We start from the raw sequence: 22264 nt of genomic DNA, 5'->3' as shown, positions 1-22264 counted from the left end.
CCACGCAGAATGTTAGCCGCATACAAATCGGCCTGTTAGGCGCTTTTCTCACTTCACGCACGCTGTAAGTGCTATGTTAACCGTTGCATTGCTGAGAAAATGAGAGCAGCGGTCGCCAACAGCTCTGCGTCGACGTCGGCGGCGTTGCCGCTGCACAGTGGTCGAGGTTGTCCGTCCTGTGCTGGTTACAAGTTTTTTTTAATTTTTTTTTAAATATATTTTCACGTCCGGAAACACTGCGGAACAAATTAAAAAAAAATCAAATGAGGGGTTTTTGGGTATTTACTTCTGCTTAATATTTTACCTTTGCAATAATACTTAAATAAATAATAATAATAGTCTAACTTACCTGAAAATCAAATTCATCAAAAAACACTTTAATTTGTCTTATGTGACCACTGTGCGATGTTTCCACGTCGTAATGAGAAAATGAGAGCATTATATTTTTGTTTTTTTTTGTGCGAGCGAGACATTTGCAAGAGCAGATCAATATGTGCGAGCGGTGCAGCAATAGTAAATGCGCTTGTAATGCTCCTCTCTTTACAGCCACGCGCAGCTCACAGATACTTCGGTGAAAGAGTTACAGCGAAGAGTAAACTTTACGGCGTTACTCTTTCGCTCTTTGGCAGCCGCGCGCATGTCTCACGGATTCAACAAAAACGGACGCACTAGCACACAGTCAAAAAACACGCAATTGCTACCCACGGGGAGAGAATACTTGTTCTCTCTCCCTCTGCGGGCGTTGTAACGGGCAACTGCGAGTCTCAGCAGCGCACAGTGGGCCATGCAAGCAAATAGTTCTGTTATTCTCAATAAGATAATAAGATTAAATACAATTTGTAAGAGGGTTGACATATATTTATATATTCTAACTTACTATTAAAATTGTATATTTATTTACTTACAATGATGTATATTTAAAACGTACATTAATATTTTCAACGGCATCTTACACGAGATTTTGAAAGAGAGCAAATAGTCTCATACAGTACTCTCACTAACCCAAGCGCAGCCAACAAATTTGTCCACTTCGTTTTGGTGTTCCTAAGACAATCTTTTTGGATAATTCGTGTAAAACTTATACCGATTCAAAAGAAAAGTCAACGCAATTCAGCACTTTGCTGATGAAATTTATGTTTATTTGAATTGAAGGAATTAATGTTTATCCAGAAGGAAATGCCAATAGTTGCCACAGACATAAAGAGGTCGGTATCTAACAAACATTTTTGTATTATTTTTTACAACTGCAGATGCAGATTCAATTTTATTTCATAGTTTCAGAGTACCACATTTTACAGTCACAAAGTATCACTTTTTCCAAAAGTCGCGAGAATTCATAACCCCAAGCATCGCGCGGCCCCGCCGATGGTTCCGTCGGATGCCAGTGTTTTTTGTTAGAATTGTTTTTATTTTTGTTTATCCTGCCAATGGAATTAAGTCTAAGTCTAAAACCTAAAACTTAAACCTAAGCCTAAAACCTACATATATTTCAAAATCTTTGATTTGGTTAATTTAGCTCTTGAAGCCCATTTTAAAATTCATGATCTGACCGCTAGGCCGAAAAACGGGCAGAGATATTTCACCTTAAGCCCGTTATCACCCGGTTCCAAGAACACACCCACTTTGACAAGCGCCCACATGACTTTGAGTGGCCAGGACGTGCTCCATGTTCGCTTAATGCCAAAGTGCAGCAGCCAAAGCAGCAACAGCAGTCAGCCGAATGGCAAACAACATAAACTATTTAGTCTATGTGTGGGTGGGTGCGTGTGTCCGGGGGCGGGCCATGGGGTGGTGTGCATAATGGGTGCCAACCGTAGTAGTCGGAGGTCCGCAGACCGTAACCGCACTGCTCCGTAATGTTTGCGTCATAAAGTATGGATTAAACCGTATATTGGTACATGCATTCCGCTGTGTGCTTCAACTTGTCGAGAAACAACGCACTTGTTGCAGTGTTCTAGTGACTTCGAGATAATCTCCATATGCTGACCTTGCCACTACCACTGGAAAACTGGGAAAAGGATTAATAATATAATGTTAAAGTTCGAAAGTTTTAAGATTCACCTCCCAAGTAATAAATTATACCTAAAAAGAACTGTATCTATGGACGTCAAAACGCTTGAGGGACATAAAGTTCATATGAATAAAATTTTAGTTAAGGAAGTCGGATTTATTGAAGTCCCACTGTACACACAAAAGAACATAACTAATCAAATATATTAATATACCTTTCGGCTTTGCCTGAAACGTATTTGATGTTCATCCTGAAATTATGCCGTATTTTCAATTATTAAATGATTGTTGTTTGGTATTCAAGATCTAATGTATTAGGAAACGGAGGGTAAACTCGAGAAGTAGGATTAAGAATAAAAGCTTAAAAAGCAAAAAAAAAACAAATCGCAAAATATTTTACATTTAGCTTGAAAGCAATAAATATTTTTGCGTATGGGTCTAAAAATGTCATTTTGCTTAGATGAATAAAACGCTTACTGCAAAAATTGGGGAAAATATAACATAATAATATATTATGATAACAGAAAATAACAGAAAATACTTCGTTTACATTTTCAGAGAATTTCGATTCTTTACTTTTCAGAATCCTTATAACAAGAAGGAGACGAGTTCTGCACCATCGAGTCACCTTAAAATCTTAAATACCTGTGTGATACAAAAAAAAACCGATTCGGATTAGTGAGTAGCTGCAGTGGAATAAACGTTTTCAGTTTAAGCTTTTCACTGAAAGTTTTCTGTGATTTAATTCGACAAATACCTACACTTTACCCACTTTTCAACTCAAGTAAGGTAAATCTGCTTAAAACGGCGCTAAGTAAGTGGCCTGTTCTGGCTGCCAACTTTCACTCGACTTCTGGGTTGCATCCACCATATGCCCCCCATTTAAGGCTCCTTTGATGCCCACGCACGCAATGTGTCCCCCAGCAGGATGCATCCCGGGAGTAAGGGCTCCCAGTGCGCGCAAGGCCGATAAGCCGACGCTATCAACGCCTTACATCCGCGCGTGTCTTGGCGATGGGATTCCCTCTCTCCGCACTCCCCACTCCGCGCATCGCCCGCTTCCTGCATCCGCTTCCGCTGCATCTGCCGGAGCTTGCTATCCTGTTTTAGCCAGATTTACAACCAAGCGAACTCCTCGAATTCCGTTGCTGCACAGAGAAAAAACACTTGAATGCCAAGCCATACAATAAAATAGTGTAACCCGCGATTTAAAATTATATCTGAAGTTGCATAAAAGTATTCATTTTAAAGTAATTTTATTTGTTAATCAATTTTGAATGCCATTTTAGTAGTCTAAAAGTGCAACGGTATGTTTAAAACTTTTAAGTGCATTCATTAGTGCATGCATATTTTAAAAGCCATATTTAAATATTTAGACTTATGGTAAGAAGCACAAATTGCATAATTTAACATTTGTACTTTTGTTCATTTAAATTTAATAGGAAATTAAAAATTGTTTTTAAAAAAATTTCCTCGCCGAATTCGATAAGGAATAAATGTGATGGCTCAAAAGTCAACCATTTGGTAATTAGCTTTAAATTGCTGTATACATTTTTTTATTCCTTCGCATATTTTAAGTTAGTATTTGTTCCTTGTTTCTCTCGATGTAGGTGTGAGAGTGTATTTATCTGCGGCCCCGCCGGAAAGTGAAATGCTTATAAAAGCGTCCGGCTGCCCCAGCCTCCCAGCTATTTGACCTTCTTCGCCGCATTTGCCATGCAAAATTTAATATATAACCGTAAGCTCGGCTCCCTGCTAATTTGCCAGCTGAAGAATGCTCGAGACCATCTAATGCAAGTTCCGAATGCGGGCCCGAGTGTGTGTGGAAATCCTCTTTTCCGGCTCTTAGCTCACACAGATACTAGTGCTTCCAAAAAGATAAACAATGAAGTCTTGACCCAGTTCAGAGTTGCTTTTTGCGCTGCCCTTTGTCATCATCATCCAGCGTGGGTGGTGCCAAATCCGCCAACTTTACATACAAAAACGGACGCTTACCGAAATTGAGACAGCAACCGGGTTACGTGGTAAGGGCGTCCTAACCCGATACATTTTCCTTAAATTTTTTGCTCGCCCCTTTTTTCGGGCTGGTTGATATGGGGCAAAGTGCAGTCAGACAGTCATTGGATCATTTGTCTTGGCATTGTTGCTTTTTCCTCCAGATTTCTTTTTCGGACTTCTTTTTGTATCAAGAGTTGAACGACTATGCGGGTATTTCTTCAGGCATTTCAGTTCAAAGCGTCAGAGATGGGAAGGGGGTAATATTATAAGTACTACCTATTTCAAATTATTTGGGGATATTTTCATTTCGGTTCTGGTAAGAAACATAAAATATCCATGATTTTTTATTTCATTTACGTTAAATAGGGAAAGAAAGTTCAGAACCATTTGAATGAACCTTATTTTAACTACAACTGCTTCTCATTTTGTTTTTTTCTTTAATTTTTTTGACTTGTTGTAATATTGAAGTCTAGTATATTACAATTTATACTTCTACCAAATTTTTATAGACTCAACAATGTGTTATAGCTGAATTCCTTTCCGAGGTGTGTGTAAATTAAAAAGTTAATAGCGGCTGGCGGCAATTTTATACTTTTAGTAATGGACCGTGTGTATTTAGTCATCCAACAGTAATAAAAATTGGCCGACCATGAAAAAGTTTGTTTAAACTTTTTCGCTCATTTCCAATTTATTAAACCAATCGTACAATGTCAAATTTGGATACCTTACATTAGAATGCACTTGCTGAATACAGAAGACGTTTATAAAAACGTTTAAGTAACATTTCGCATTTCAAAATATTTCAATTTAGTTTTTTTATCCTTTTAGTGTCAATTAGCAGACAATGTATTCGTTTACTTCTTTACAATCTGACCGTAGGGTGCAGCACTTCCCCCTGACTGCCCAATTTAAGGCATTTTCACCCAAAATGACGCTCTCGAACGGGCCACACAGATACGCCACCGCCACACACACTCTTAGCTGGCAGGGGCAAAAAAAGTTACGAAAGCAAACAGAATCACTGCCCCCTGACTGGAGCTGAATGTTCAGAGCAAATGAAGGTGTCAAAATGACAAGCAGAGACAGCTAAAAAAAAGCGGAAACGAGGATGCACACATACACTGAGATACAAGCGGAGTGGGTTGGACGTGCGATGGATGGATGGCCGCCTTCCTGGCCGCCCCTTTTCGGGCCGCCCCTTCCGCCCCTTAGACCGACTAGCTGTGTAAATGGCAAAGCGACAGCAGCATTTGCTAACTTTGCTGCAGCAGCAACAAAGGCCAAGCACGGCTACAACAAGAACTACATAAATGTATCTGTATCTATAGCTATATCTAGCTAAGCGATGGCCGTGCATTGTATTGCAGTTACGTGCTCGATGGTCCAGCAAAATGGCGAAGCGAAAAATCTCTGAAACAAAATCAACAAAGGAGTAGCAGGAACAGCAGGGTGCTTTTCGTTTGTAAAGACTTGAATACACTTTTCGCGTAAACATGGGAAAAAGCTCTCAAAATAGGCGGCCAGCAGGGAATTAATTAGGAGAACTACAGGTGGCATTGCTGACAAAGGACTTTAAACGGAACGTTTTTACTTTTTCACTTCTTTCGCAATATGCCTTCTGTTTAAATTCAATAGAGTTCTCAACAACGTTTCAGAGCTATGTAGCAGCCAGAAAATATCTTTAAATTATAAAATGGCACCTTAGAAATGTGAAACTTGTAGAACTTTAAATTAATTAAATATACATTGCTGGCCAAATTAATGTTGTCAGTTCTGTGTAAAACATTTTGTAAATTTTATTTAAATTAAATTGTATTTTATGTAGTAATGAAGACTAGAACCTACCAGTCTTACGACAAAGTCAAAGAGCCCAAGTATAGGGCGTCGATGGCGAAATAAAGCCAACAAAACAGCTTAAAGACTTTGGCAGTGCCAACTGCTTACTCACTTGCCAAAATCGCAAAGCGGATTTAAGTTGTAGCCAAACTTTAAATGAGTTCAAGTAGATTTTGGACGCACGTCGAACACCACCCCCTTTTCCAGTTGGGCCCCCTGCGATGATTATATACTTCTGGCGCTGATGAAGCATAATGATGATGGCTTCGCCAGATTGATTGATTGATAGCCGAAGGACTGGTCGCGGGGGCTCCCTCAGCTTGCACTTGAAACTAAAGCACGGCCGGCCACAAATGAATTTCTAACAAGAACTCAGATTGCTCATACGCCGCGTCAGCCGTCGTGCGGTGGCTAATTTTAGACGCAAAACGTTGCACATATAGGCAGCGGCACCCGCATCCCCACTTCTACTCACCCCTCTCGCTGCGACCAATTAATTTCGTTCAAATAATTATGAATGTTTGAATTCTTTCGCACAGCATTTTCGGATATTTCATTAGGGCACCGAGCGCTTTTTTATGGCGGCCATGAGCCGGAAGTGCCAGCGAAACTGTCGCACCACCGAACGGGCAGTGCCACTGGCAAGTGGCACATGGCACATGGCACATGGCAGAATCTCCGCGGCGGCGCCAGTTGCATTCGGAATGGATCAGTGGACGGGTGTGCACCGGGCGTTCGTCATCCGCGCCTACTACAAGAGCAACGACTCGATCAGCGGAGCCCAGCGGCTCTTCAAGAAGCAGTTCAGCATTTACCAAACGCCGCCGACGAACGTGATCAAGTCCTGGCTGCGGCACTTCGAGAGCACGGGGTCCTCGCAGGGGGGCTGCGGCGGATACGCACGATCCTCGCTGCCGGTAAGTGCAGTTGGAGAACTCCAAGTAAAGGACAATTACCATTAACTGCAAATACTTTGCTTGCCTAAACATCTGTGCTATAAATTCCAGACCTTCAAAGGTGTTATAACTTAATATAACTCAATTAATATAACTTAAATATAATTCAATTGTACAAATCGCACAAGCACGTCGGTGATGAGTCACAGAAATATCCCCCGAAGTGCATCTGCAAGTGTTCTATTAAATTTGAGCAACGAAATGGTTTCTCTCCTAACAACATTTACCATTTTAGAGTAGTTTTACCCTTAAGCAGTAACCAAAGCAACAACAAAATGCTCGTCGCTATTTTTAATAGTTTTTAAACTCTTTTGCAATAAGGTAACTATGTGAAATTACCAATCATACCCATACAATTGTTTTGTGTGTTAAAGTGAATTCATGGAAGAAAGGTAGCATTTTTTTAAAAGTCAGTATTTTTAGGCATTTTAAATATAATAAGGTAATATAATTTTATATTGTATTTATCCAAATATTATTGTTTCTTTGAATAGATGTAATAGATTTAAATTTGTAAACTATTACGCAGGGTGACTGCCAAACAATCTTGGCTAAAACACTTTGCAAATAATTCCGGTTTTTTCACATATTAAGATACTATATAAACGATATTTGCAAAACTGCGTAACAGAAGTAAATCGCTATACTTAGAATCTAAGTGTCATATCTCTTATAATTTTCTCATCAAGCACCCATTTCTGTTTTTCCAGCAAATCTTCTGCACCATTTGCAACCAGTGCCTGAGTAACGAGAAAAACTTCAGCAGCTCCGTGAAGTGAATATGCACATGGCGCATAAGTTAATCTGTTTATATCGCATATAAGTTAGTGTGTATGGTTCGCAAATAAATTTCTTGGCTAATTAACAAGCTTGCCAAATCAACACATCTGCCCGCTGGCTGGCTGTCTTGACCCACTTGCTTGTTTGCATTTCTGAAAAATGTATACGCAAAACCGAAATCAGAAATTCTTTTGAGCAAGTGTGTCATGAAATTGCCATTCGTTTCTGCTCTATATACCTGGGCAGATAAAACACATTTTCCAAATATACCCACCGACGTGAGTGTACATATCGCCACACAAATTGGTAAGTAATCCGTCCAGATTAAATCGTAATTCATTGGCGCCGACGCCCACACCTCCAGCTCGATTCGGACTGTTCTCCTGCAAATTTTTCAAGCTCAATATGTCGCTGTGGTCGCAGCTGAGGCCCATGGAGTGGTGCAGGGCGATCTACAGGGACTGTCATTCGTGGTCATTCGTCAAGTGTTCCCTGGCCTTTTGTGCCGGGGTGCTCCTGGTGCGAAGCCTCGACGGAAAACTGCCGGACAGCAGCCTGGTTCCCGAAATTTAGACCTTGAACAGGCTTAATGTAGGACCGTAATGCTGGTCATCCCACCAAATTGACGTAGAAGAAAGAAAACAGGCTGACGATTCTGAAATGTTGTATCATCATGGTACTCATCTTGTTGATTTAAAACAAATTAAACAATAAACAATCATTTAAAGTGCTTTTTTCTCTTTTTGTGGCATTAATTTTAAGTCTGTTTTAGAAGGAGCCGAAGCATAAATAAACTGCACTAGTAAGTTTAATCTGTATTCCCCAACAGAAAACTTTCGATTTGTATGCCCCGACTTGTGCCCATCTGTCAAACGCCTGTTCATCATCTTCAGTTGCCTTTTGACTTTCATTTGGTTTTTGACAACTCCACTCCCTGGGACCAATCAAAACCTCAGTTGTCAGCTTTTTGCCAGAAGTAAATCTCATATTAACCATTTTCGTACGTCGACGCCTGGGTGAAAATGTCCACTTTGAGGGAATATCATCGGGCTGTCATGTTGCTTTGAGTAAAAAACCATGTGTGAGGCCTGCTGACAGGCTTCGAGGAGCTGGATGATTCCCCAAATGCTACACACCGAACCCTCATCCAGCTTAGAGATTACAATCGGAAAATGCGCATAAGGTTTTACATTCCGCCCGTCGCAGGCATTAGTTTGAGATATGTGTGCCGGTAACGCCCCCGGCCCCGCGGCAAAGAAAATAAAATTAGGAGGCGCTTTTGCCATAAACATAAAAATTGCTCCCGCATCCCCAGGAAGACAGCATAAAGATGCAGGGGGCGAACCGTCCTTAGCCAGCAGCGATTCCTCGGCATCATAATTTCGAAATGACAGGTAATTTGGAAGCAGCAACAGGAACTGGAAGTGGAAGTGCTACCACGAAGGCTCCTTGGGGCAGGGGATCGTATGAAGTGCGAGTACCAAATGGGAAAATGATGCGGGTTTATTAAGTATCGTTACTCAGGCGGAAAACCTGCCCGGCTACCTCGAACCAAATCCCCGCAACAAATTTATGATGCGCCGTTTCCAAAAGACGTACCAAAAGATGCAGAAAAATGTATATTGTAAATTAACTCAAGATGTTATAGTCGGGCTACTACTCTACTCTCCTCAGTTTCTTCCTCAGTTTGCAGCCACCCAGTGGCTTAAGCTCATGCCGCACATGAACATGCAGCTAATGAGCTGAGTTATTTCCGAGCAGCAGTTACCTGGTTACTGGCACACGCCACGGGAGCCCAGCTCCTCCGACCGGGTGGTTTAAACTCTAATTGAAATTTAGATAGCTGCTACGTGCGCCAGCCGGAAAATCATCGCCAGGTGTCACGGCGGTGATGTGTTAAGCAGGCGGAACGGCATCAAAATGCCAAAGGATCCGACACCAATAAAAGGTACGGGAAAGGACGCCATGCTCGAAGGCCACGCAATTTTTCGAGGGGACTGCAATTAGCCCCATATTTTTACGAAGCTACTGCTGTTACAAATAAATGGTGACTTACCTATTACCTTTCGGAATACTCAAAATAGGAAACTTTTCAATTTAAGTTTTATAATCGAACTAAAATTTTAAAAATGCGAAGTAAATGATTTTTTTTATTATATGTTTTGTTTGTTCGCTTGTTCTTAACTTTTAAAAACTTCTAAGCAGCACCAGCAAATCAAAATTTTTATGAATCAAATTACCTTTTAAAATATTTTATCCCTGATTTGCATCTTAAACTTATGCTTGTGCCCGAGAATGTTGAACACACTTGGATTTAATGACATCTTTGGTTAAGTCGGTACTGAAATTACTAGTTTTAGTTTCATAGAGTTTAATGAAACTCTATAATTTCCACCTTCGTGCAGCTCAGAGGCTTAAAGTCGAAAACAAATCCTTCCTCCCACTCATGGGCTAATAACTTGAACAGGATTTTGAGTGCGAGTGACTTGACTGAGTTATTGTGATGATACTGCTAAAGACAGTCTTGAGCATTGAGATTATATCGTAGAACTAACAAGTATTTGGGAACCATCTAGCATCACAGCAGCCATATTTCATTATAGAGAGCCTTGCAGCTCGTTTAACATTCGGCCATTAAAAATGGCGCCATTGATGCGAGTATTTATTGTGGGCCGGCTTTTTCATAATGTTGGATTATCTAGGCACATGTCTTGCCGGGATTTATGTGCCAGGAAGAGCACACAAGGGGCGCAGGGGACGGGGCGGGGAAGGCCAAGAGTCAGCTTTAAGCCGTAAGGAAATTGAAATCTTAAGCTTTATTGTTTCACTGGCCCCTCCTGTTCTGCCATTCAGTTTGGCATCTGTGGGGATTGCCCCGCGCGACGCATGCAAAGTGAGGCAGGCGAGCAGGAAAGTGAATAAAACTGCAGCAAAAGCAATTTTCATAAATATTTAATGGATAATGGCGAAAATAAGCGCAAGGAGCAGGGCCCAGCCGCATGATGGGCGGGCAGGGAAAAGGCCGGCTCTACACATGTCTGACTGGGGTTTTCCGACCCCCTCCGATGGCGATGTATTGTAATGTTTGTGTAGATATATGTGGATACGACTCTCATGCAGGGCTCTCCATTCTTCCGTATTGATATGTCAGCATAACATATGTGGGCATATCCGTGAGTGTGCTTTTAGTTTCTACCCAAGTGCCAGTGATTCTCATTAAAGTACCCCAAACAAAGGGAAGGAAAGTAAGAGCGTGTCTCAACAGTGGTTCTACCTTTTAACCTTGTTATTTTAAATCACTAGAAAAGGTGCCTATAAGTAGGCAATAATAAAATAGCTTAAAGAACATTTGTATGTTCTGTGTTTTTCAAAAATAATATTTAGAAAATAGAATTGTAAAAGAAATTATCCTATAAAAGGTTAAAAAAATATATTTATTTTGTTCAGAGTTACCCAATTGTTTGTATGCAAATTAAATCCTTAGGGTAAGACTTTTTTATTGTGGAAATAATTATTTAACTATACTTTGATGATGATTACTTTATGAGGTAAGCGTTAATAATTGGCCATATTTATTTTGTGATAGCCTGATATAGCATACATTTTATTGATTCTTGTTAACCCCAAATTAAAACCATTTTTTTATCGCAAAAATCAACGTATCGAAATATTAGGTACCCCGATATGCCCGCCAGTTGCAGCGCAAGAAAAACCTGGAAAATGAGGGTAAAATTCACGCGAAATGGAGCAGTCAGTGCGCGGGAAAGTCCGCCCATTGTCCTTATCCTGGTGATTTTCGCCGCTCCTGGTCGCTTGAGTCCTTCAAGTGTGCCCATTGCAGACGGCAGAAATCATAACAATAAAAGTGTGACGGGGCGGACGGTGGGCCGTTGGCCGCTGGCTGTTGGCCCTTTTGGGGGCGAAAGCTCCCCTTACTTAATCGATGATGATGAATAATTGATTCGCTGCGATGCGCCCAAGCATGGAAATGGAAATGTCGGTGCATGCGGGGAGCGGCTTCTGTTTCAGCCTCTGTTTCTGTTTAAGTTTCGGTTTCGCAGAGAGTCCTTTTGGTCCTTTTTGCACGTGTGTCCATGTGCCTGTGTATCTGTGTCTGCGCCGTGTTCTTCTGTGTGTAACGAATGGCAAATTTCAGGAAGCGGAAATGGCAATTGCAGGCGATGGGAAAAGGCGGCAGAAAGACAACGGCTGAGGCAAACGTGAAGTTGTGCGCTAAATGAAATGCCAACACAGCAACACGGCCGTGCAAAGCGGAAATAGCAAATGCGAATGACGCTGGATTGCTGGGTGGGGGGCTGGGGCAAAAGCGGGTCCTTTTGGGGGTAGGGCTCGGGCAGACAGGTGCCAAGGCAGACAATTTGCCGGTATTTAAATTCTGTTTCGAGTTCTGCTTAAGTGCGTCAGGAAGCAAATATAATGAAATGGATAGCGGCAAACGACGAACACACTTCCTATCAATTTGGCGAGCAGTAACACTGCCCATTTTAAGATAAATCATATAAAAGAAAGTCGTTTGTTCTGCCAATTAAATTATGATTTAAGGTAAGGACTTACACCTCTCTGAAATATGGACTCTCTAGACATGGTTAAAACCCTATGAATTAAATAAGGGAATTTTTCAAACCAACAAAGCTAGGCTGCAGAATAGTAGTCATCGGAATAAATGCTATTGGGAGACGTTTACGAATTTGGCTTCGGCTTATCATATTTTTAGAGCCAATTTATATACGTATTTTCCAAGATGAGTAACAACTTACTGCTCAGTGTCGGAGACAATATATTAAGCAAGGGCAACCTACAGGACTTAAATGTGCCCCCTGTGGGACGCATCAATGATATACGCGAATACATGTCCAATCCAGAAAACTTTAATGGCAATATAAATGAATTAACCGAACGCCTGGAAGCAGATGCAGAACAATGCCGCAATATCATAAAAATCTTAAAGGACAGGATCAACTTGAAGATAGCCACCTTGAAGAAGATTAGGGAGGATGTGTTGCAATTGAATTCGGAGGTCCAGAAGCCCGGCGCGGAAATTCGTTTTGTGACTAAGCGCGAGAAAGTAAAACTGCATTTTCTAGACGAGGCAGAAACTAAGGAATACTTTGTACAAGAGGCCCTGGAACGGTATAGCGTGAAGATGAGTTTCCTCTATGGCGAGATACTGTCCTTGGACAGCGATGTGGACCATGTCACCTATCTGGAGGGAGTTTCCAAGATGAACGTCAAGTATGTAAGGGATTGGTATAGAACTGAGATGCAGGATAAAAACAAGAAACCACTTCCCGAATCTGTCGGCCATACAGTAGGGCAATGAGGGGCTTAGGAGACTAAGCAAAAATTATTCTCCTTAAGGCTTTAAAGCTAATGTTATTTTATTAACAACATCTCAAGGTCGTTGAATGTCTCGAAAATTGTGCCTTTAGCAAATTAAAATTTTGATAATATTGCTTGTGACGAAATAAAGAAGGGGTATAAATTAAAATGATTAATCGGCGTTGCAAAAATGGATGTCAGTCATAGAGGTCAAAAGTGATTATAAAATCATTTGTTTAATTTATTTTTTGTTCACACATGTATAAAATTTCAACGAATTGTATCTCAATTATTGTCAATTTAATCATCAGATAAATAGGTGTCCTAGAACTGATCCAATTTTAAAGTAATTTGCTGTATTACTTACTTATTTATTTATTTACTTATTTTTTTGTAAACAAATAATTTAGTATTTTGCTTCCAAGGAATTTCAAGCTCATTTTTCAAGCTTTTATGCAGAGCAATGTTAAATTAAAATAAACACGATCGACGCGAATGAAAAACGACGCCAAAGGCAAAAATCCAATTTATCCGCCTTCTTCATTTTCCCTCGTCCGAATAAAGCTTCGTTTTCCAGAAAGCCTTTTTCATTTGACACGGTCAAATTCAAGAATTCATTTCTTTCCTCCTCCCGGGCTGTGTATTAAAAAATATAATCGCGTTGAATATTTAACTGGGCAGGAGTCGCAAATTCGCTGTCAGAACTGGACTGGAATCAAAATCAAATGCAGTGCCTGCGGCTTCTGCGACTGCTGGCTGCCTGTCGTTTTTGCACAAAATTAGATTTAAATATTTTGGCATTTCCCATCAATTTTCATATAATGCAACCCGCCCCTTCGGCTGCCATGCTGGTCCTGTTGCATGGAGGAATGCTGATAGTGGTTGGGCCTCGTCTGTGGCAAGTCATCCCAGCCCACACACCCGCTCTCGAGGATTGAAAGACAGGCGCACTCTCAGCCCCACATGCTCAATCATTTATGCAGCAATCAGTGCTGACGTCTTTTCCACACGTACGATTACCGGCATAGGGATCGGGCCCTACTCTCGGTTATGTGGAGCATATTAGGAATCGAAATTGAGTGCGGGTTAACAATGAGGCTGCCGAGATTGCGGCAGCTCCTCCTATCCTCTGTGCCCAGTGGATTTCTTGAATTTAATCAATGGGCCGGAGTTCGCTTTGTGTGATTAATATTGTTCAAAGACAAATAATTAGGCAAGATTTATACACATTTATCATAGTTTAAAATGTATTCCACTCAAAGCAAACCAATGGTCAGACGATTTATTTAATTAATAAAAATAATCAAGGATGCGGAATTTTGATGAAAGGCCACATAGAAAGTTTTGATAGATTAACTATGTTTTTACAGAATTATAAATTGAGTAATAGTTTTTAAAGATACATTAGTTAAAGCGCAATAAGCACTTATAACAACAATTAACAACTTAAACATAACTATTCAGCAACCACTTAAATTAATCTTTACATAGCACTAACAAACTCATGAGCTCGAGAGCCAAAAAAAATTATTCTTTTTCGCATCTCGGACACTGAAACCGCACAAACAATTCGATTCGATTTTTTAGGTTGAAATCAAATTAAGTCAAGTGAATAAATTGACTTTTAGTGCATATCAAATTCGCAAAAAGCGCACCCAAATAAAAACGAAATGAATGAAATGCGTTGAACAAATAATTTGAAAGCGAGTCTATAGAAAGTCATAGTTCGCCGGCAGAGATAGCTGATGAAACGGGATAGAAATGGCAGTGAGATGCGATTAACGAAAAAACTGGAGGCTATTCATCAAAAGAATCGAATTGAGCTATTAAACAACCAATATAGTAAAACCGGAGTGGTCAATAAGAACTGATTTAAATAGAACGTTAAATTTTTAGGCTTCTGTTAATTACACGTCCAGAAGTCAAGTTATAAGATAACAATTTAATAAGATGTGTTATGAAGAGTACACATCAAGTATAAACGCCACATAAATAAAACAATAGAAGCGCTTGAAGAAATGCACAGGGGTGCCGTAATGCTCTTAAAATCTTGAAGACCTAACCTGAAGACCGCCGCAATATGAAAGGTTTTTACGGAAGCGTTGGAATTTAGTTCGCAGAACGAAAAGCCTAAGGCGGCGAATTGTTTTTGATTAACAATCAAGGCGTAGAAATGCACTTTCTAGAAGATACTTTGGTATGCAATGTAATCAAGGCCCACGAACTTTACTGTACAAAAAGGAGGAGTCTTGCTTACTATATATGGCTTGCTATATGGAATACTTGTCACAGATCTCCATAGACTATGGAAAACATTTATCGAAGACTCAGGCAGAGAATGCTATCGCATAATTGCTGGCGAATTCGTATTGAAGAAAAATTAACTTGAACTTACATTAATTAATTTTTACCATACACAATGATTAAAGTGCCATAACTTTTTTACCTCTTCCCTAGAATTCTTATATAAGATTTAAGTTATTTTCCAAGCAAAGATGCCAAATTAGCATTAAGTAATTTTCTCGACTTCTAAATCCTATCCCTAAGAATCTCTTTTCTCCCTCCTACTGGTCCTTCGCTTCCCTTCTCTCCGTTCACCTGTCACGGCCAGCCCGCTGGGCTCTTCATCTTCATTCCCCGTCCATGAATAATCCGTGCGACACTTGCGTTTTATGGCTTTGCATAGTTAGGACCTGTTAAAGGAGAGACCTCTTCCTGGACAGTGTGCACATGCTCTTCCCCTCTAAGCCAGCGTTTAGCTGGACCTGGGGTGCTGGATCTGTAGCAGCACTTGGAAAAATGACTAACTTTTTAGCTACTTACTTTGTTACTTAGGAATTTGTTGTTTGGTTTCGAAAAACATTGTATAATAATTTTTTTATAAAACTTACCCAATATCAAGCTTTAGTAAAGTTAAAATCATAAAAATAAAATACATAAAAGTGTACAACACAACATTAAATCTGTGCATTCTTTGTAAATAATAATTGTACCAAACGTTTTATAAATTTAAAATATATTCCTTATTATTAATGCGAATATACATATTGATTTCAAATAGTAATTTGATTACTTCTTGCCGATTACCTTTTTTAGTGTGCCCAGTGAGTTGGCAATCTGAGAGGAAGCCAACAACAGGTTGCGTGCCAATGCAGTTTTTCATTGTGAAATGTCGGCGCTGATAGCGAGTGTAATTATTATGCTGGACTGCGGGCACGGATAGTGCAGGGAGGATGGCTTTTCCGAAAGGAAGAATGCTGCTGTTTCTGGTCCTGGACACTCTTACTGGTTCCCATTTTTTATTTAGTTTTTCTGCTGTTGTTGCTATCCACTTTCCAACGCATAAACGCCGCTGGTTATGCAATAAATAAAATGCAATTGTTGCTCGGCAGTGGAGGGAAAGGGATTTGGGTGGGTGGTGGTATAGGAGGTGGCTTGTTGGCTCTGGGCTTTTGCCGCCATGTTTGTGAACAACTGCAAGATGGCGCCCCGCATCCGCTGTAGCTGAACAACCAATTCAGCGCACACTTTCGCTGCTTTTGTTGCCGGGCGTCTGCCACACTTCCGGTTGCGAAAGTTGTCGCGTTTTAGGGCGGTCCTGCTTCCGGTCCTCTTGTCTCTGGCTTACTAAGCTGCGCTTTAATTTGACAAAACATCGCGTTTAAGGGCCCGGCGAAATTTACGCTCCTCGAACAGCGACATCGAGGCGAAAGGTCAAGGGGTGGCATAAATAATGCAGGGCACAACGAAAACGACAAAGTTGCGGACATGAGCTAACCGGCTGCTGCTGGCCAAGACTCACTTGGCCTGCATAGAAATTGCAGTTTACAGTTGCTAATTGAGTGTGCCGAGTCTGTGCAGGTGGCCTAATGTAGGTAATTAGTGCGAGCCAACTTTGCCAAAAAGATTCCGGCACAAAGTTGCCCAGGATGGGCCTTTGTCAATTGCATAAGTTGTCGCCGTGGCCGGGAAATGTTTTAAAGAGATTGGATAAGCTAGGTCGGCATTTAGCAAACGTAAATTAATTTGATATACGTCTTCTTAAATTGCGAAAAATCTGTCTTAAGACTTGCCACTAAAAATAATTTCATTCTTTATAAAATACAAGTAAAATAAAAACTCATTGATTTTATTATCAAAATAAAATGAATTTATTATTTAAGTTTTTAAATTCATCATAACCAATAAGAGAAAAGGCTCACAAAAATGAAAAATAAAATGATGATAAAATGATGACCAGATAAAGCAATTTGTATTACAGGTTTTTGATATAACATAAAAACAACTGTAATGCGGGTATAAAACTTGAAACTTGAAAAAGTTATGCAGTTAAACTTAAAGCGTAAACGTGATTTTACGTTTACTGTCCCATTATCACCATTAATAATTGTCGACATTATTAAATGCTTTCTGGAACCTGCTGAATATAGAAAAGCACTCAGGTATCCAACATAAAACCCAAGCTAGCTAACTGGAATTTCACATGTAGGCCTTGCCACGCATTCAGTTTAAACTCGATTAAAGCCCCGCACAAGGACATCGGGATAATGCAGTTGTTGTGGGAATACAGACCAGTTTATGGGCAATTCGAGAGATACGGAGCATCTGCAGGCGGGACTCACCGATGCAGGGCACGTGGGCGGGACTTGTCTGGACACGGGGGCAACGGAGACAACGAGGACAACTTGCCACATGTGGCAAATTAACTTAAAATTAAGCAATTAATTTAATTAGAGCACGGTGTGTGCGCAGAGCGGCCCCAAAGATTTGCCGCACACGCAACAGTTGCAATTAAGCAGCCTTCGCACAGATACACCCACACAAATACCAGTACGGTCGCACCAATACAACCACCCAGACGAGATACAATGCTTTTCAGCTGCAATTGCATTTTAAGCGCATGCGGAAATTACAAACTCAAATTGATAAAGCAAAATCTGTGCTCATGTGTGGCGTATGGCGGTAATGAAACCTGGTTATATAAGGCGAAAAATTGGCTTACGCCAGGGACTCCAGCAACATCAAAGAAAATCCTGTTACAGCATATATGAAATCGGAATGCAATTCATTTCTCCATTAACCAATTAAACGCGATTCATCAACTGACTTTCGCAATTTACAAAAATAAAAAACAAGTTGAAAAACAACGTATTAACTTTTATAAATTAAAATTCCCACTGACAGCCTACATTGAAAGGGTTTTAAAGTCAAACGGAAATTGGTTTTCAATTAAGTGCAAATTTAAATGACTGCCTTTCAGGCAAATTTAAAAAAAATTATTTAAGTGCAGTATTTTGAGGAAAATCGTTGTCCATATAAATAGGAGGGCAAAATAAGGGAAATCTCTTAGCAAGGAAAGAAGTTTCTCATAAATTGTCGGGTTTGAACAAAATTACGAATATAAATTTTATTTTGAATGAATTTTTAAAGACCCAGAATACAATACGAACTTAAAAAGAATTTTATTTAAAGCAAATTCTAAATGGTTTTGCTAAATGCATATTTTATATATAAAAATTAAAAATCCAACAATTGTAATAATAATTAACCCTTCTGGATACAAATAATTAAGATCAGCGGTCATAAATATTTAGGAATGAATTGTATTTTCAAGCCTAAGTCATCCCAAAGATTTCAATTCAATTAAAAACAACTTAAAATACCTTTGTGATGCTTCGAAAAACAACAATGTAATAAAGCAAAGCAGACAACTTTTGTTTTTAGATCAGTTTTCAGTCAATGTATTTCACGCCAGTGGCTAAGATCCAATTAGAGGCACTTACACTCTATGTCTGAGTAAACTACGTAGTAATTGTTAAGTCATCAGCCACTATCCGCGGCATTTGCTGCTGCCAAAAAAGGAAAATTCATTCCCATCAGCATGCTGTACAGCTTTCTGCTATCGAAGAGAACGAAAAGTAAGTGGGAAATAGTTGGGTGATTGGTAAGCGGCTTAGTGGAGATTTAATATCAATTTTGGCTTACTAGATCGAGTCGGAGCACTTCCCCTGGGCGTCTCGCACCTGGTGACTTCGGCAGCGGGCGGGTTTCTTTGTGGCCGGCATCGAAGATCGTTGAACCTTGACCTTGAAAATGGGCGAGTTGTGATTTTTGGGCGGGGTGTATTCGATGCTCTCGGGCAAAGTGGGCGGAGTGATTGCAGCGGCAGCAGCTGCGGCCAGAATGGGCACATCCTTGGACCGGGCATGAAGTGGGTGGTGCTGGGGCTTAGTCGTCCCTCCGATGGGCGTCTCCACGATCATCAGGTTGTTTAGCCTGGACTTGGGCTTCGATACGCTGGCCGCAATGTCAGCCAAAAGATTGGAGCTAAAGCTGGTATTTAGCTTCGGATCGCTGGTGGTAGCCACAGTTGTAGTGGCCACTGTAGATACAGGGCTCTCTGGCTGGGCAGCCACCGACGTGGTGCTCGTTGTGGTGCTGCTGCTCGCCTCTGTGGTTAGCTTGATCGGTTTGACGGTCAACGCACTGTCATCATAGTAGTAATCCTCCTCATCGTTATACGTCTCCTAATTGAGAGATCCAATGTTATTTTTAGCTCGCTGGCAACTCGTTAGCTGCATATCGGTTAACTGGTTTCTGGGCCCTCCGCTCACTCACCTCAGCCAACCCATTCTGGCCCACCTCGATGATGGCCACATCCTTGATGCTCACGTGGATGTTGAATCTGCCAGTCTGTCGCTGATCGAATACCACTCTCCCCGAATCAGGAGCCTCGCTGGTCGCCGGCGCTTCGGCCTCCTCGATGGGCAGCGTTTGGGCCAGGCCAAAAGCCATCAGAGTGAGCGATATCAGCAGCATTTTACAATTGAAACCAGTTCCAAGTGGATACGAAAAGAATCTCTGCGGAAAACACGTGTGTTCTTCTTGAAGGTGCGATCGGAACTGAGCTGGTCTCTGGTTGTGATGGCCCTACTTAAAGGTACTACTTTGTTGGGCAACACTGCGGAAAAAAGGTTATTACGATTACAATGGTCATAGTTATTATCACTTTAGGGGCCTAAAAGTATGAAATGTAAAATGTTGATCTCTCGAAAAGAAGTGTTTTCAAAAGCCAAGTGATTTTTGTGTACCCGTTCTTCGTAGAGTTAAAGGACATACTAGATCAGAAAGTATTTAACAGGTAAAAGTAAGTGTTTCCGACAACAAAAAGTATATATATTCTTGTTCAGGAGCACTAGCCGATTTGATCTAGCCATGTCCGTTTGTCCGTCCGTTGAGGTCTTGGGAACTTTAAGAGCTAGAACAGTCAAACTTGGCATGCAGATTCCTGAGCTTCCTACGCAGCGCAAGTTTGTTTCAGCGGTGCCACGCCCACTCTAACGCCCACAATCCGCGAAAATCTGTAGCGCCTACAGTTTTTATAATAGAAAAAAAATTTTAACACATATTTATTCGTCTCACCAATAAAACGCCTACCAACCGCCCAAAACTGTGGTGGCCACAATTGTCATGCTAGAATTTTTTTTTTGCTAAAACGTATTTGTCTTATCATTACCTATCGATTGACCTACAAATTTGCCACGCCCACTCTAATGCCTCCTAAAACTGTGATAGCCACATTTGTCATGCTATAAATTTTTGTTTTGCTAAAATTGATTTGTTTTATTAAAACTTTTCGATTTACCTAAAAAAATGTTAGCCACGCCCACTCTAACACCCTCAAAGGGTTTAAACGCTTATAACTGTCTGCCATAGCAAATACCAAAATAGCCGTTAGGTGGCGCATTTCAATATTTCTTTTTCTTATATATTTCCATTTATATTTTCTTTCCCAAGCTGAGTAACTGGTATCTGATAGTCGAGTCACTCGACTAAAGCGTTCTTCCTACTTTCTCTTTAGTATGTCATATAACATTTACAATTTGTTTATTATTTTTTTATATTTTTCACTATAAGAATTGTATTTTTAATTACAGTCAAAATCCGATTTGCTGTGCACCAGAACCTAAGAATATTTTTCAATAGTGATCTTACTTGGACTTTTGACTCTTTTTTATATTATGTAAAATAATTTAAACTACTTACTCAGTACCGATTATGTTGACCCGAATTAACTATAGTATTTCTATGCACATTTAAGCAGGACTAAATGTAAATATATACGCACAATATTTACTATTTATACCCAGAGAAAGAGTGCATTGAAAATTGAATGTAATATGAATATTTCAACATCATTTTAAGAACATAAAATTTTACTTATAGGCTTGAAAAAAAGTGTTTTTTGCATAAATATGTGTCTAAAATATTCAAGAATGTGTCCCCAAAACTAGAGAGGTTTCGTTTTAATCAAATATTTCTTTCCTTCCCAAAATCGCCGTATATATTGATTCTTTGAAGTTTCTAAATCAGGTTTTCCTTTAAATTTTATTGTGAAAAATATATGCTGAAAATCTTTAAGTTGAGCCCATCACCCTTTTGGCCGTTTAAAGCCGAAAATATTTAAATCAAAGACACCACTTACTGTGTTTTCTTTCTGGGTGTACTGGGCAAACACAAAAGCCACCTTTGAGGTGCTAAGGAGCTGCTTGAAAGAGCTGGAATCTAAGTGACCAACAGCATGGCTAATACCAAATGCATGTACGTAATCATAAAGGTAAACAGATGGACATCCGAGCAAATAGTCAGTCAGCCCAGTTGAGTTTATTTGAGGTCTGATGATGTGGGTGAGTGACGTGGGAATGACTCAAGGTGTGCAACAATATTTAAATGGGTGTTATATGCTACCCACGAATGTTCATTAGAGAGCAATCTCCAATGCAGATTTATGATGAAGATAGAGATTTATGTATCCCATTTAACCATAATCATAATGTGAGGTTCAAGAGGCACGGCCGCTTAAAGTTCATCGAAAAGTCATTAATTAATCCAGGTATCGAACCCACCGAGTTTCGCCTCTCCAATTAGCTGCCATTGAGTAATTAGGAGGTCAGTTTCTTGTGCGTGGCCAATCAACGCTCAGGTCCATTTACATAACACCTAACCACTAATTATGCAATTATGCAAGCCAGTGCCAGCGAAATCATATGCCAAGACCACTTCTCGACCGCCGTGGTCCCTCATTTGTATGCAACGTCAGGCAAAGTGCAAAATCAGCATTTCTCATTAGATGGGATTCTCAGAGCCAAAACCAAGAAAAGTTGTGGCCTCAAAAAATTAGATTAATTTGAAATGAAATTTCAGCCAGCGGCCCGCGGATTTCCTTCGGGGCTGGCCGGCGCTTGTAATTAGTTTTAAGCGAATTCTGGGCCGCAAACATTTCAAGGTTTAATGCATGGCTGGCGAGCCTTGAGGAAACTTTTTCGTCTTTTGGGTCAGACCTA

The 22264-nt window shown here is 40.3% G+C and overlaps 5 protein-coding genes across 6 annotated transcripts; 4 read left to right on the top strand and 1 right to left on the bottom strand.

Annotated features, from left to right (window-relative positions):
* Window positions 1-5161: 5161 nt before the first annotated feature.
* On the top strand, window positions 5162-5499 carry LOC108026524 (uncharacterized). Its single transcript, XM_017097470.1, is given in 2 exon segments — window positions 5162-5291; window positions 5294-5499. Coding segments are annotated over 2 exon segments (336 nt in total).
* Window positions 5500-6508: 1009 nt separating this feature from the next.
* On the top strand, window positions 6509-7686 carry LOC108026574 (uncharacterized). The gene is made up of 2 exons (XM_017097526.3): window positions 6509-6761; window positions 7511-7686. The coding sequence occupies exons 1-2, from the start codon at window positions 6549-6551 to the stop codon at window positions 7577-7579; spliced, it is 282 nt and encodes a 93-aa protein (XP_016953015.1). The 5' UTR covers window positions 6509-6548; the 3' UTR covers window positions 7580-7686.
* Window positions 7687-7723: 37 nt separating this feature from the next.
* LOC108026573 (uncharacterized) lies at window positions 7724-8310 on the top strand. Its single transcript, XM_017097524.2, has 2 exons — window positions 7724-7886; window positions 7945-8310. Exons 1-2 carry the CDS (start codon window positions 7787-7789, stop codon window positions 8151-8153), a joined length of 309 nt encoding a protein of 102 aa, XP_016953013.1. The 5' UTR covers window positions 7724-7786; the 3' UTR covers window positions 8154-8310.
* Window positions 8311-12248: 3938 nt separating this feature from the next.
* On the top strand, window positions 12249-13089 carry LOC108026602 (uncharacterized). The gene has a single exon (XM_017097575.3). It carries the CDS (start codon window positions 12343-12345, stop codon window positions 12919-12921), a length of 579 nt encoding a protein of 192 aa, XP_016953064.1. The 5' UTR covers window positions 12249-12342; the 3' UTR covers window positions 12922-13089.
* Window positions 13090-18358: 5269 nt separating this feature from the next.
* On the bottom strand, window positions 18359-19940 carry LOC108026578 (uncharacterized). 2 transcript variants are annotated; one of them, XM_050887463.1, is made up of 3 exons: window positions 19539-19940; window positions 18906-19447; window positions 18359-18816 (listed from the first exon to the last, which is right to left on the bottom strand). In XM_050887463.1, coding segments are annotated over exons 1-3 (744 nt in total). In that variant the 5' UTR covers window positions 19740-19940; the 3' UTR covers window positions 18359-18815. The 2 variants fall into 2 exon arrangements, with proteins under 2 accessions (XP_050743420.1, XP_016953019.2); XM_017097530.3 differs by having other exon boundaries at window positions 18359-18819; window positions 19539-19939.
* Window positions 19941-22264: the final 2324 nt, after the last annotated feature.

This window comes from Drosophila biarmipes, chromosome 2R (genome assembly GCF_025231255.1).
Source record: "Drosophila biarmipes strain raj3 chromosome 2R, RU_DBia_V1.1, whole genome shotgun sequence".
Lineage (NCBI taxonomy): Eukaryota > Metazoa > Arthropoda > Insecta > Diptera > Drosophilidae > Drosophila > Drosophila biarmipes.
This window is presented reverse-complemented; position numbering and strand designations above follow the sequence as displayed.

Coding starts and splice junctions, on each gene's coding strand:
- LOC108026574 (XM_017097526.3), top strand. CDS start 6,549: ATGGATCAGTGGACGGGTGTGCACCGGGCGTTCGTCATCCGCGCCTAC. Junction 6,762..7,510: donor ACGCACGATCCTCGCTGCCG/GTAAGTGCAGTT, acceptor CTGTTTTTCCAG/CAAATCTTCTGCACCATTTG.
- LOC108026573 (XM_017097524.2), top strand. CDS start 7,787: ATGAAATTGCCATTCGTTTCTGCTCTATATACCTGGGCAGATAAAACA. Junction 7,887..7,944: donor ACATATCGCCACACAAATTG/GTAAGTAATCCG, acceptor CCACACCTCCAG/CTCGATTCGGACTGTTCTCC.
- LOC108026602 (XM_017097575.3), top strand. CDS start 12,343: ATGAGTAACAACTTACTGCTCAGTGTCGGAGACAATATATTAAGCAAG.
- LOC108026578 (XM_017097530.3), bottom strand. CDS start 19,739: ATGCTGCTGATATCGCTCACTCTGATGGCTTTTGGCCTGGCCCAAACG. Junction 19,448..19,538: donor GCCAGAATGGGTTGGCTGAG/GTGAGTGAGCGG, acceptor TCTCTCAATTAG/GAGACGTATAACGATGAGGA. Junction 18,820..18,905: donor AAGTGCTCCGACTCGATCTA/GTAAGCCAAAAT, acceptor TCTCTTCGATAG/CAGAAAGCTGTACAGCATGC.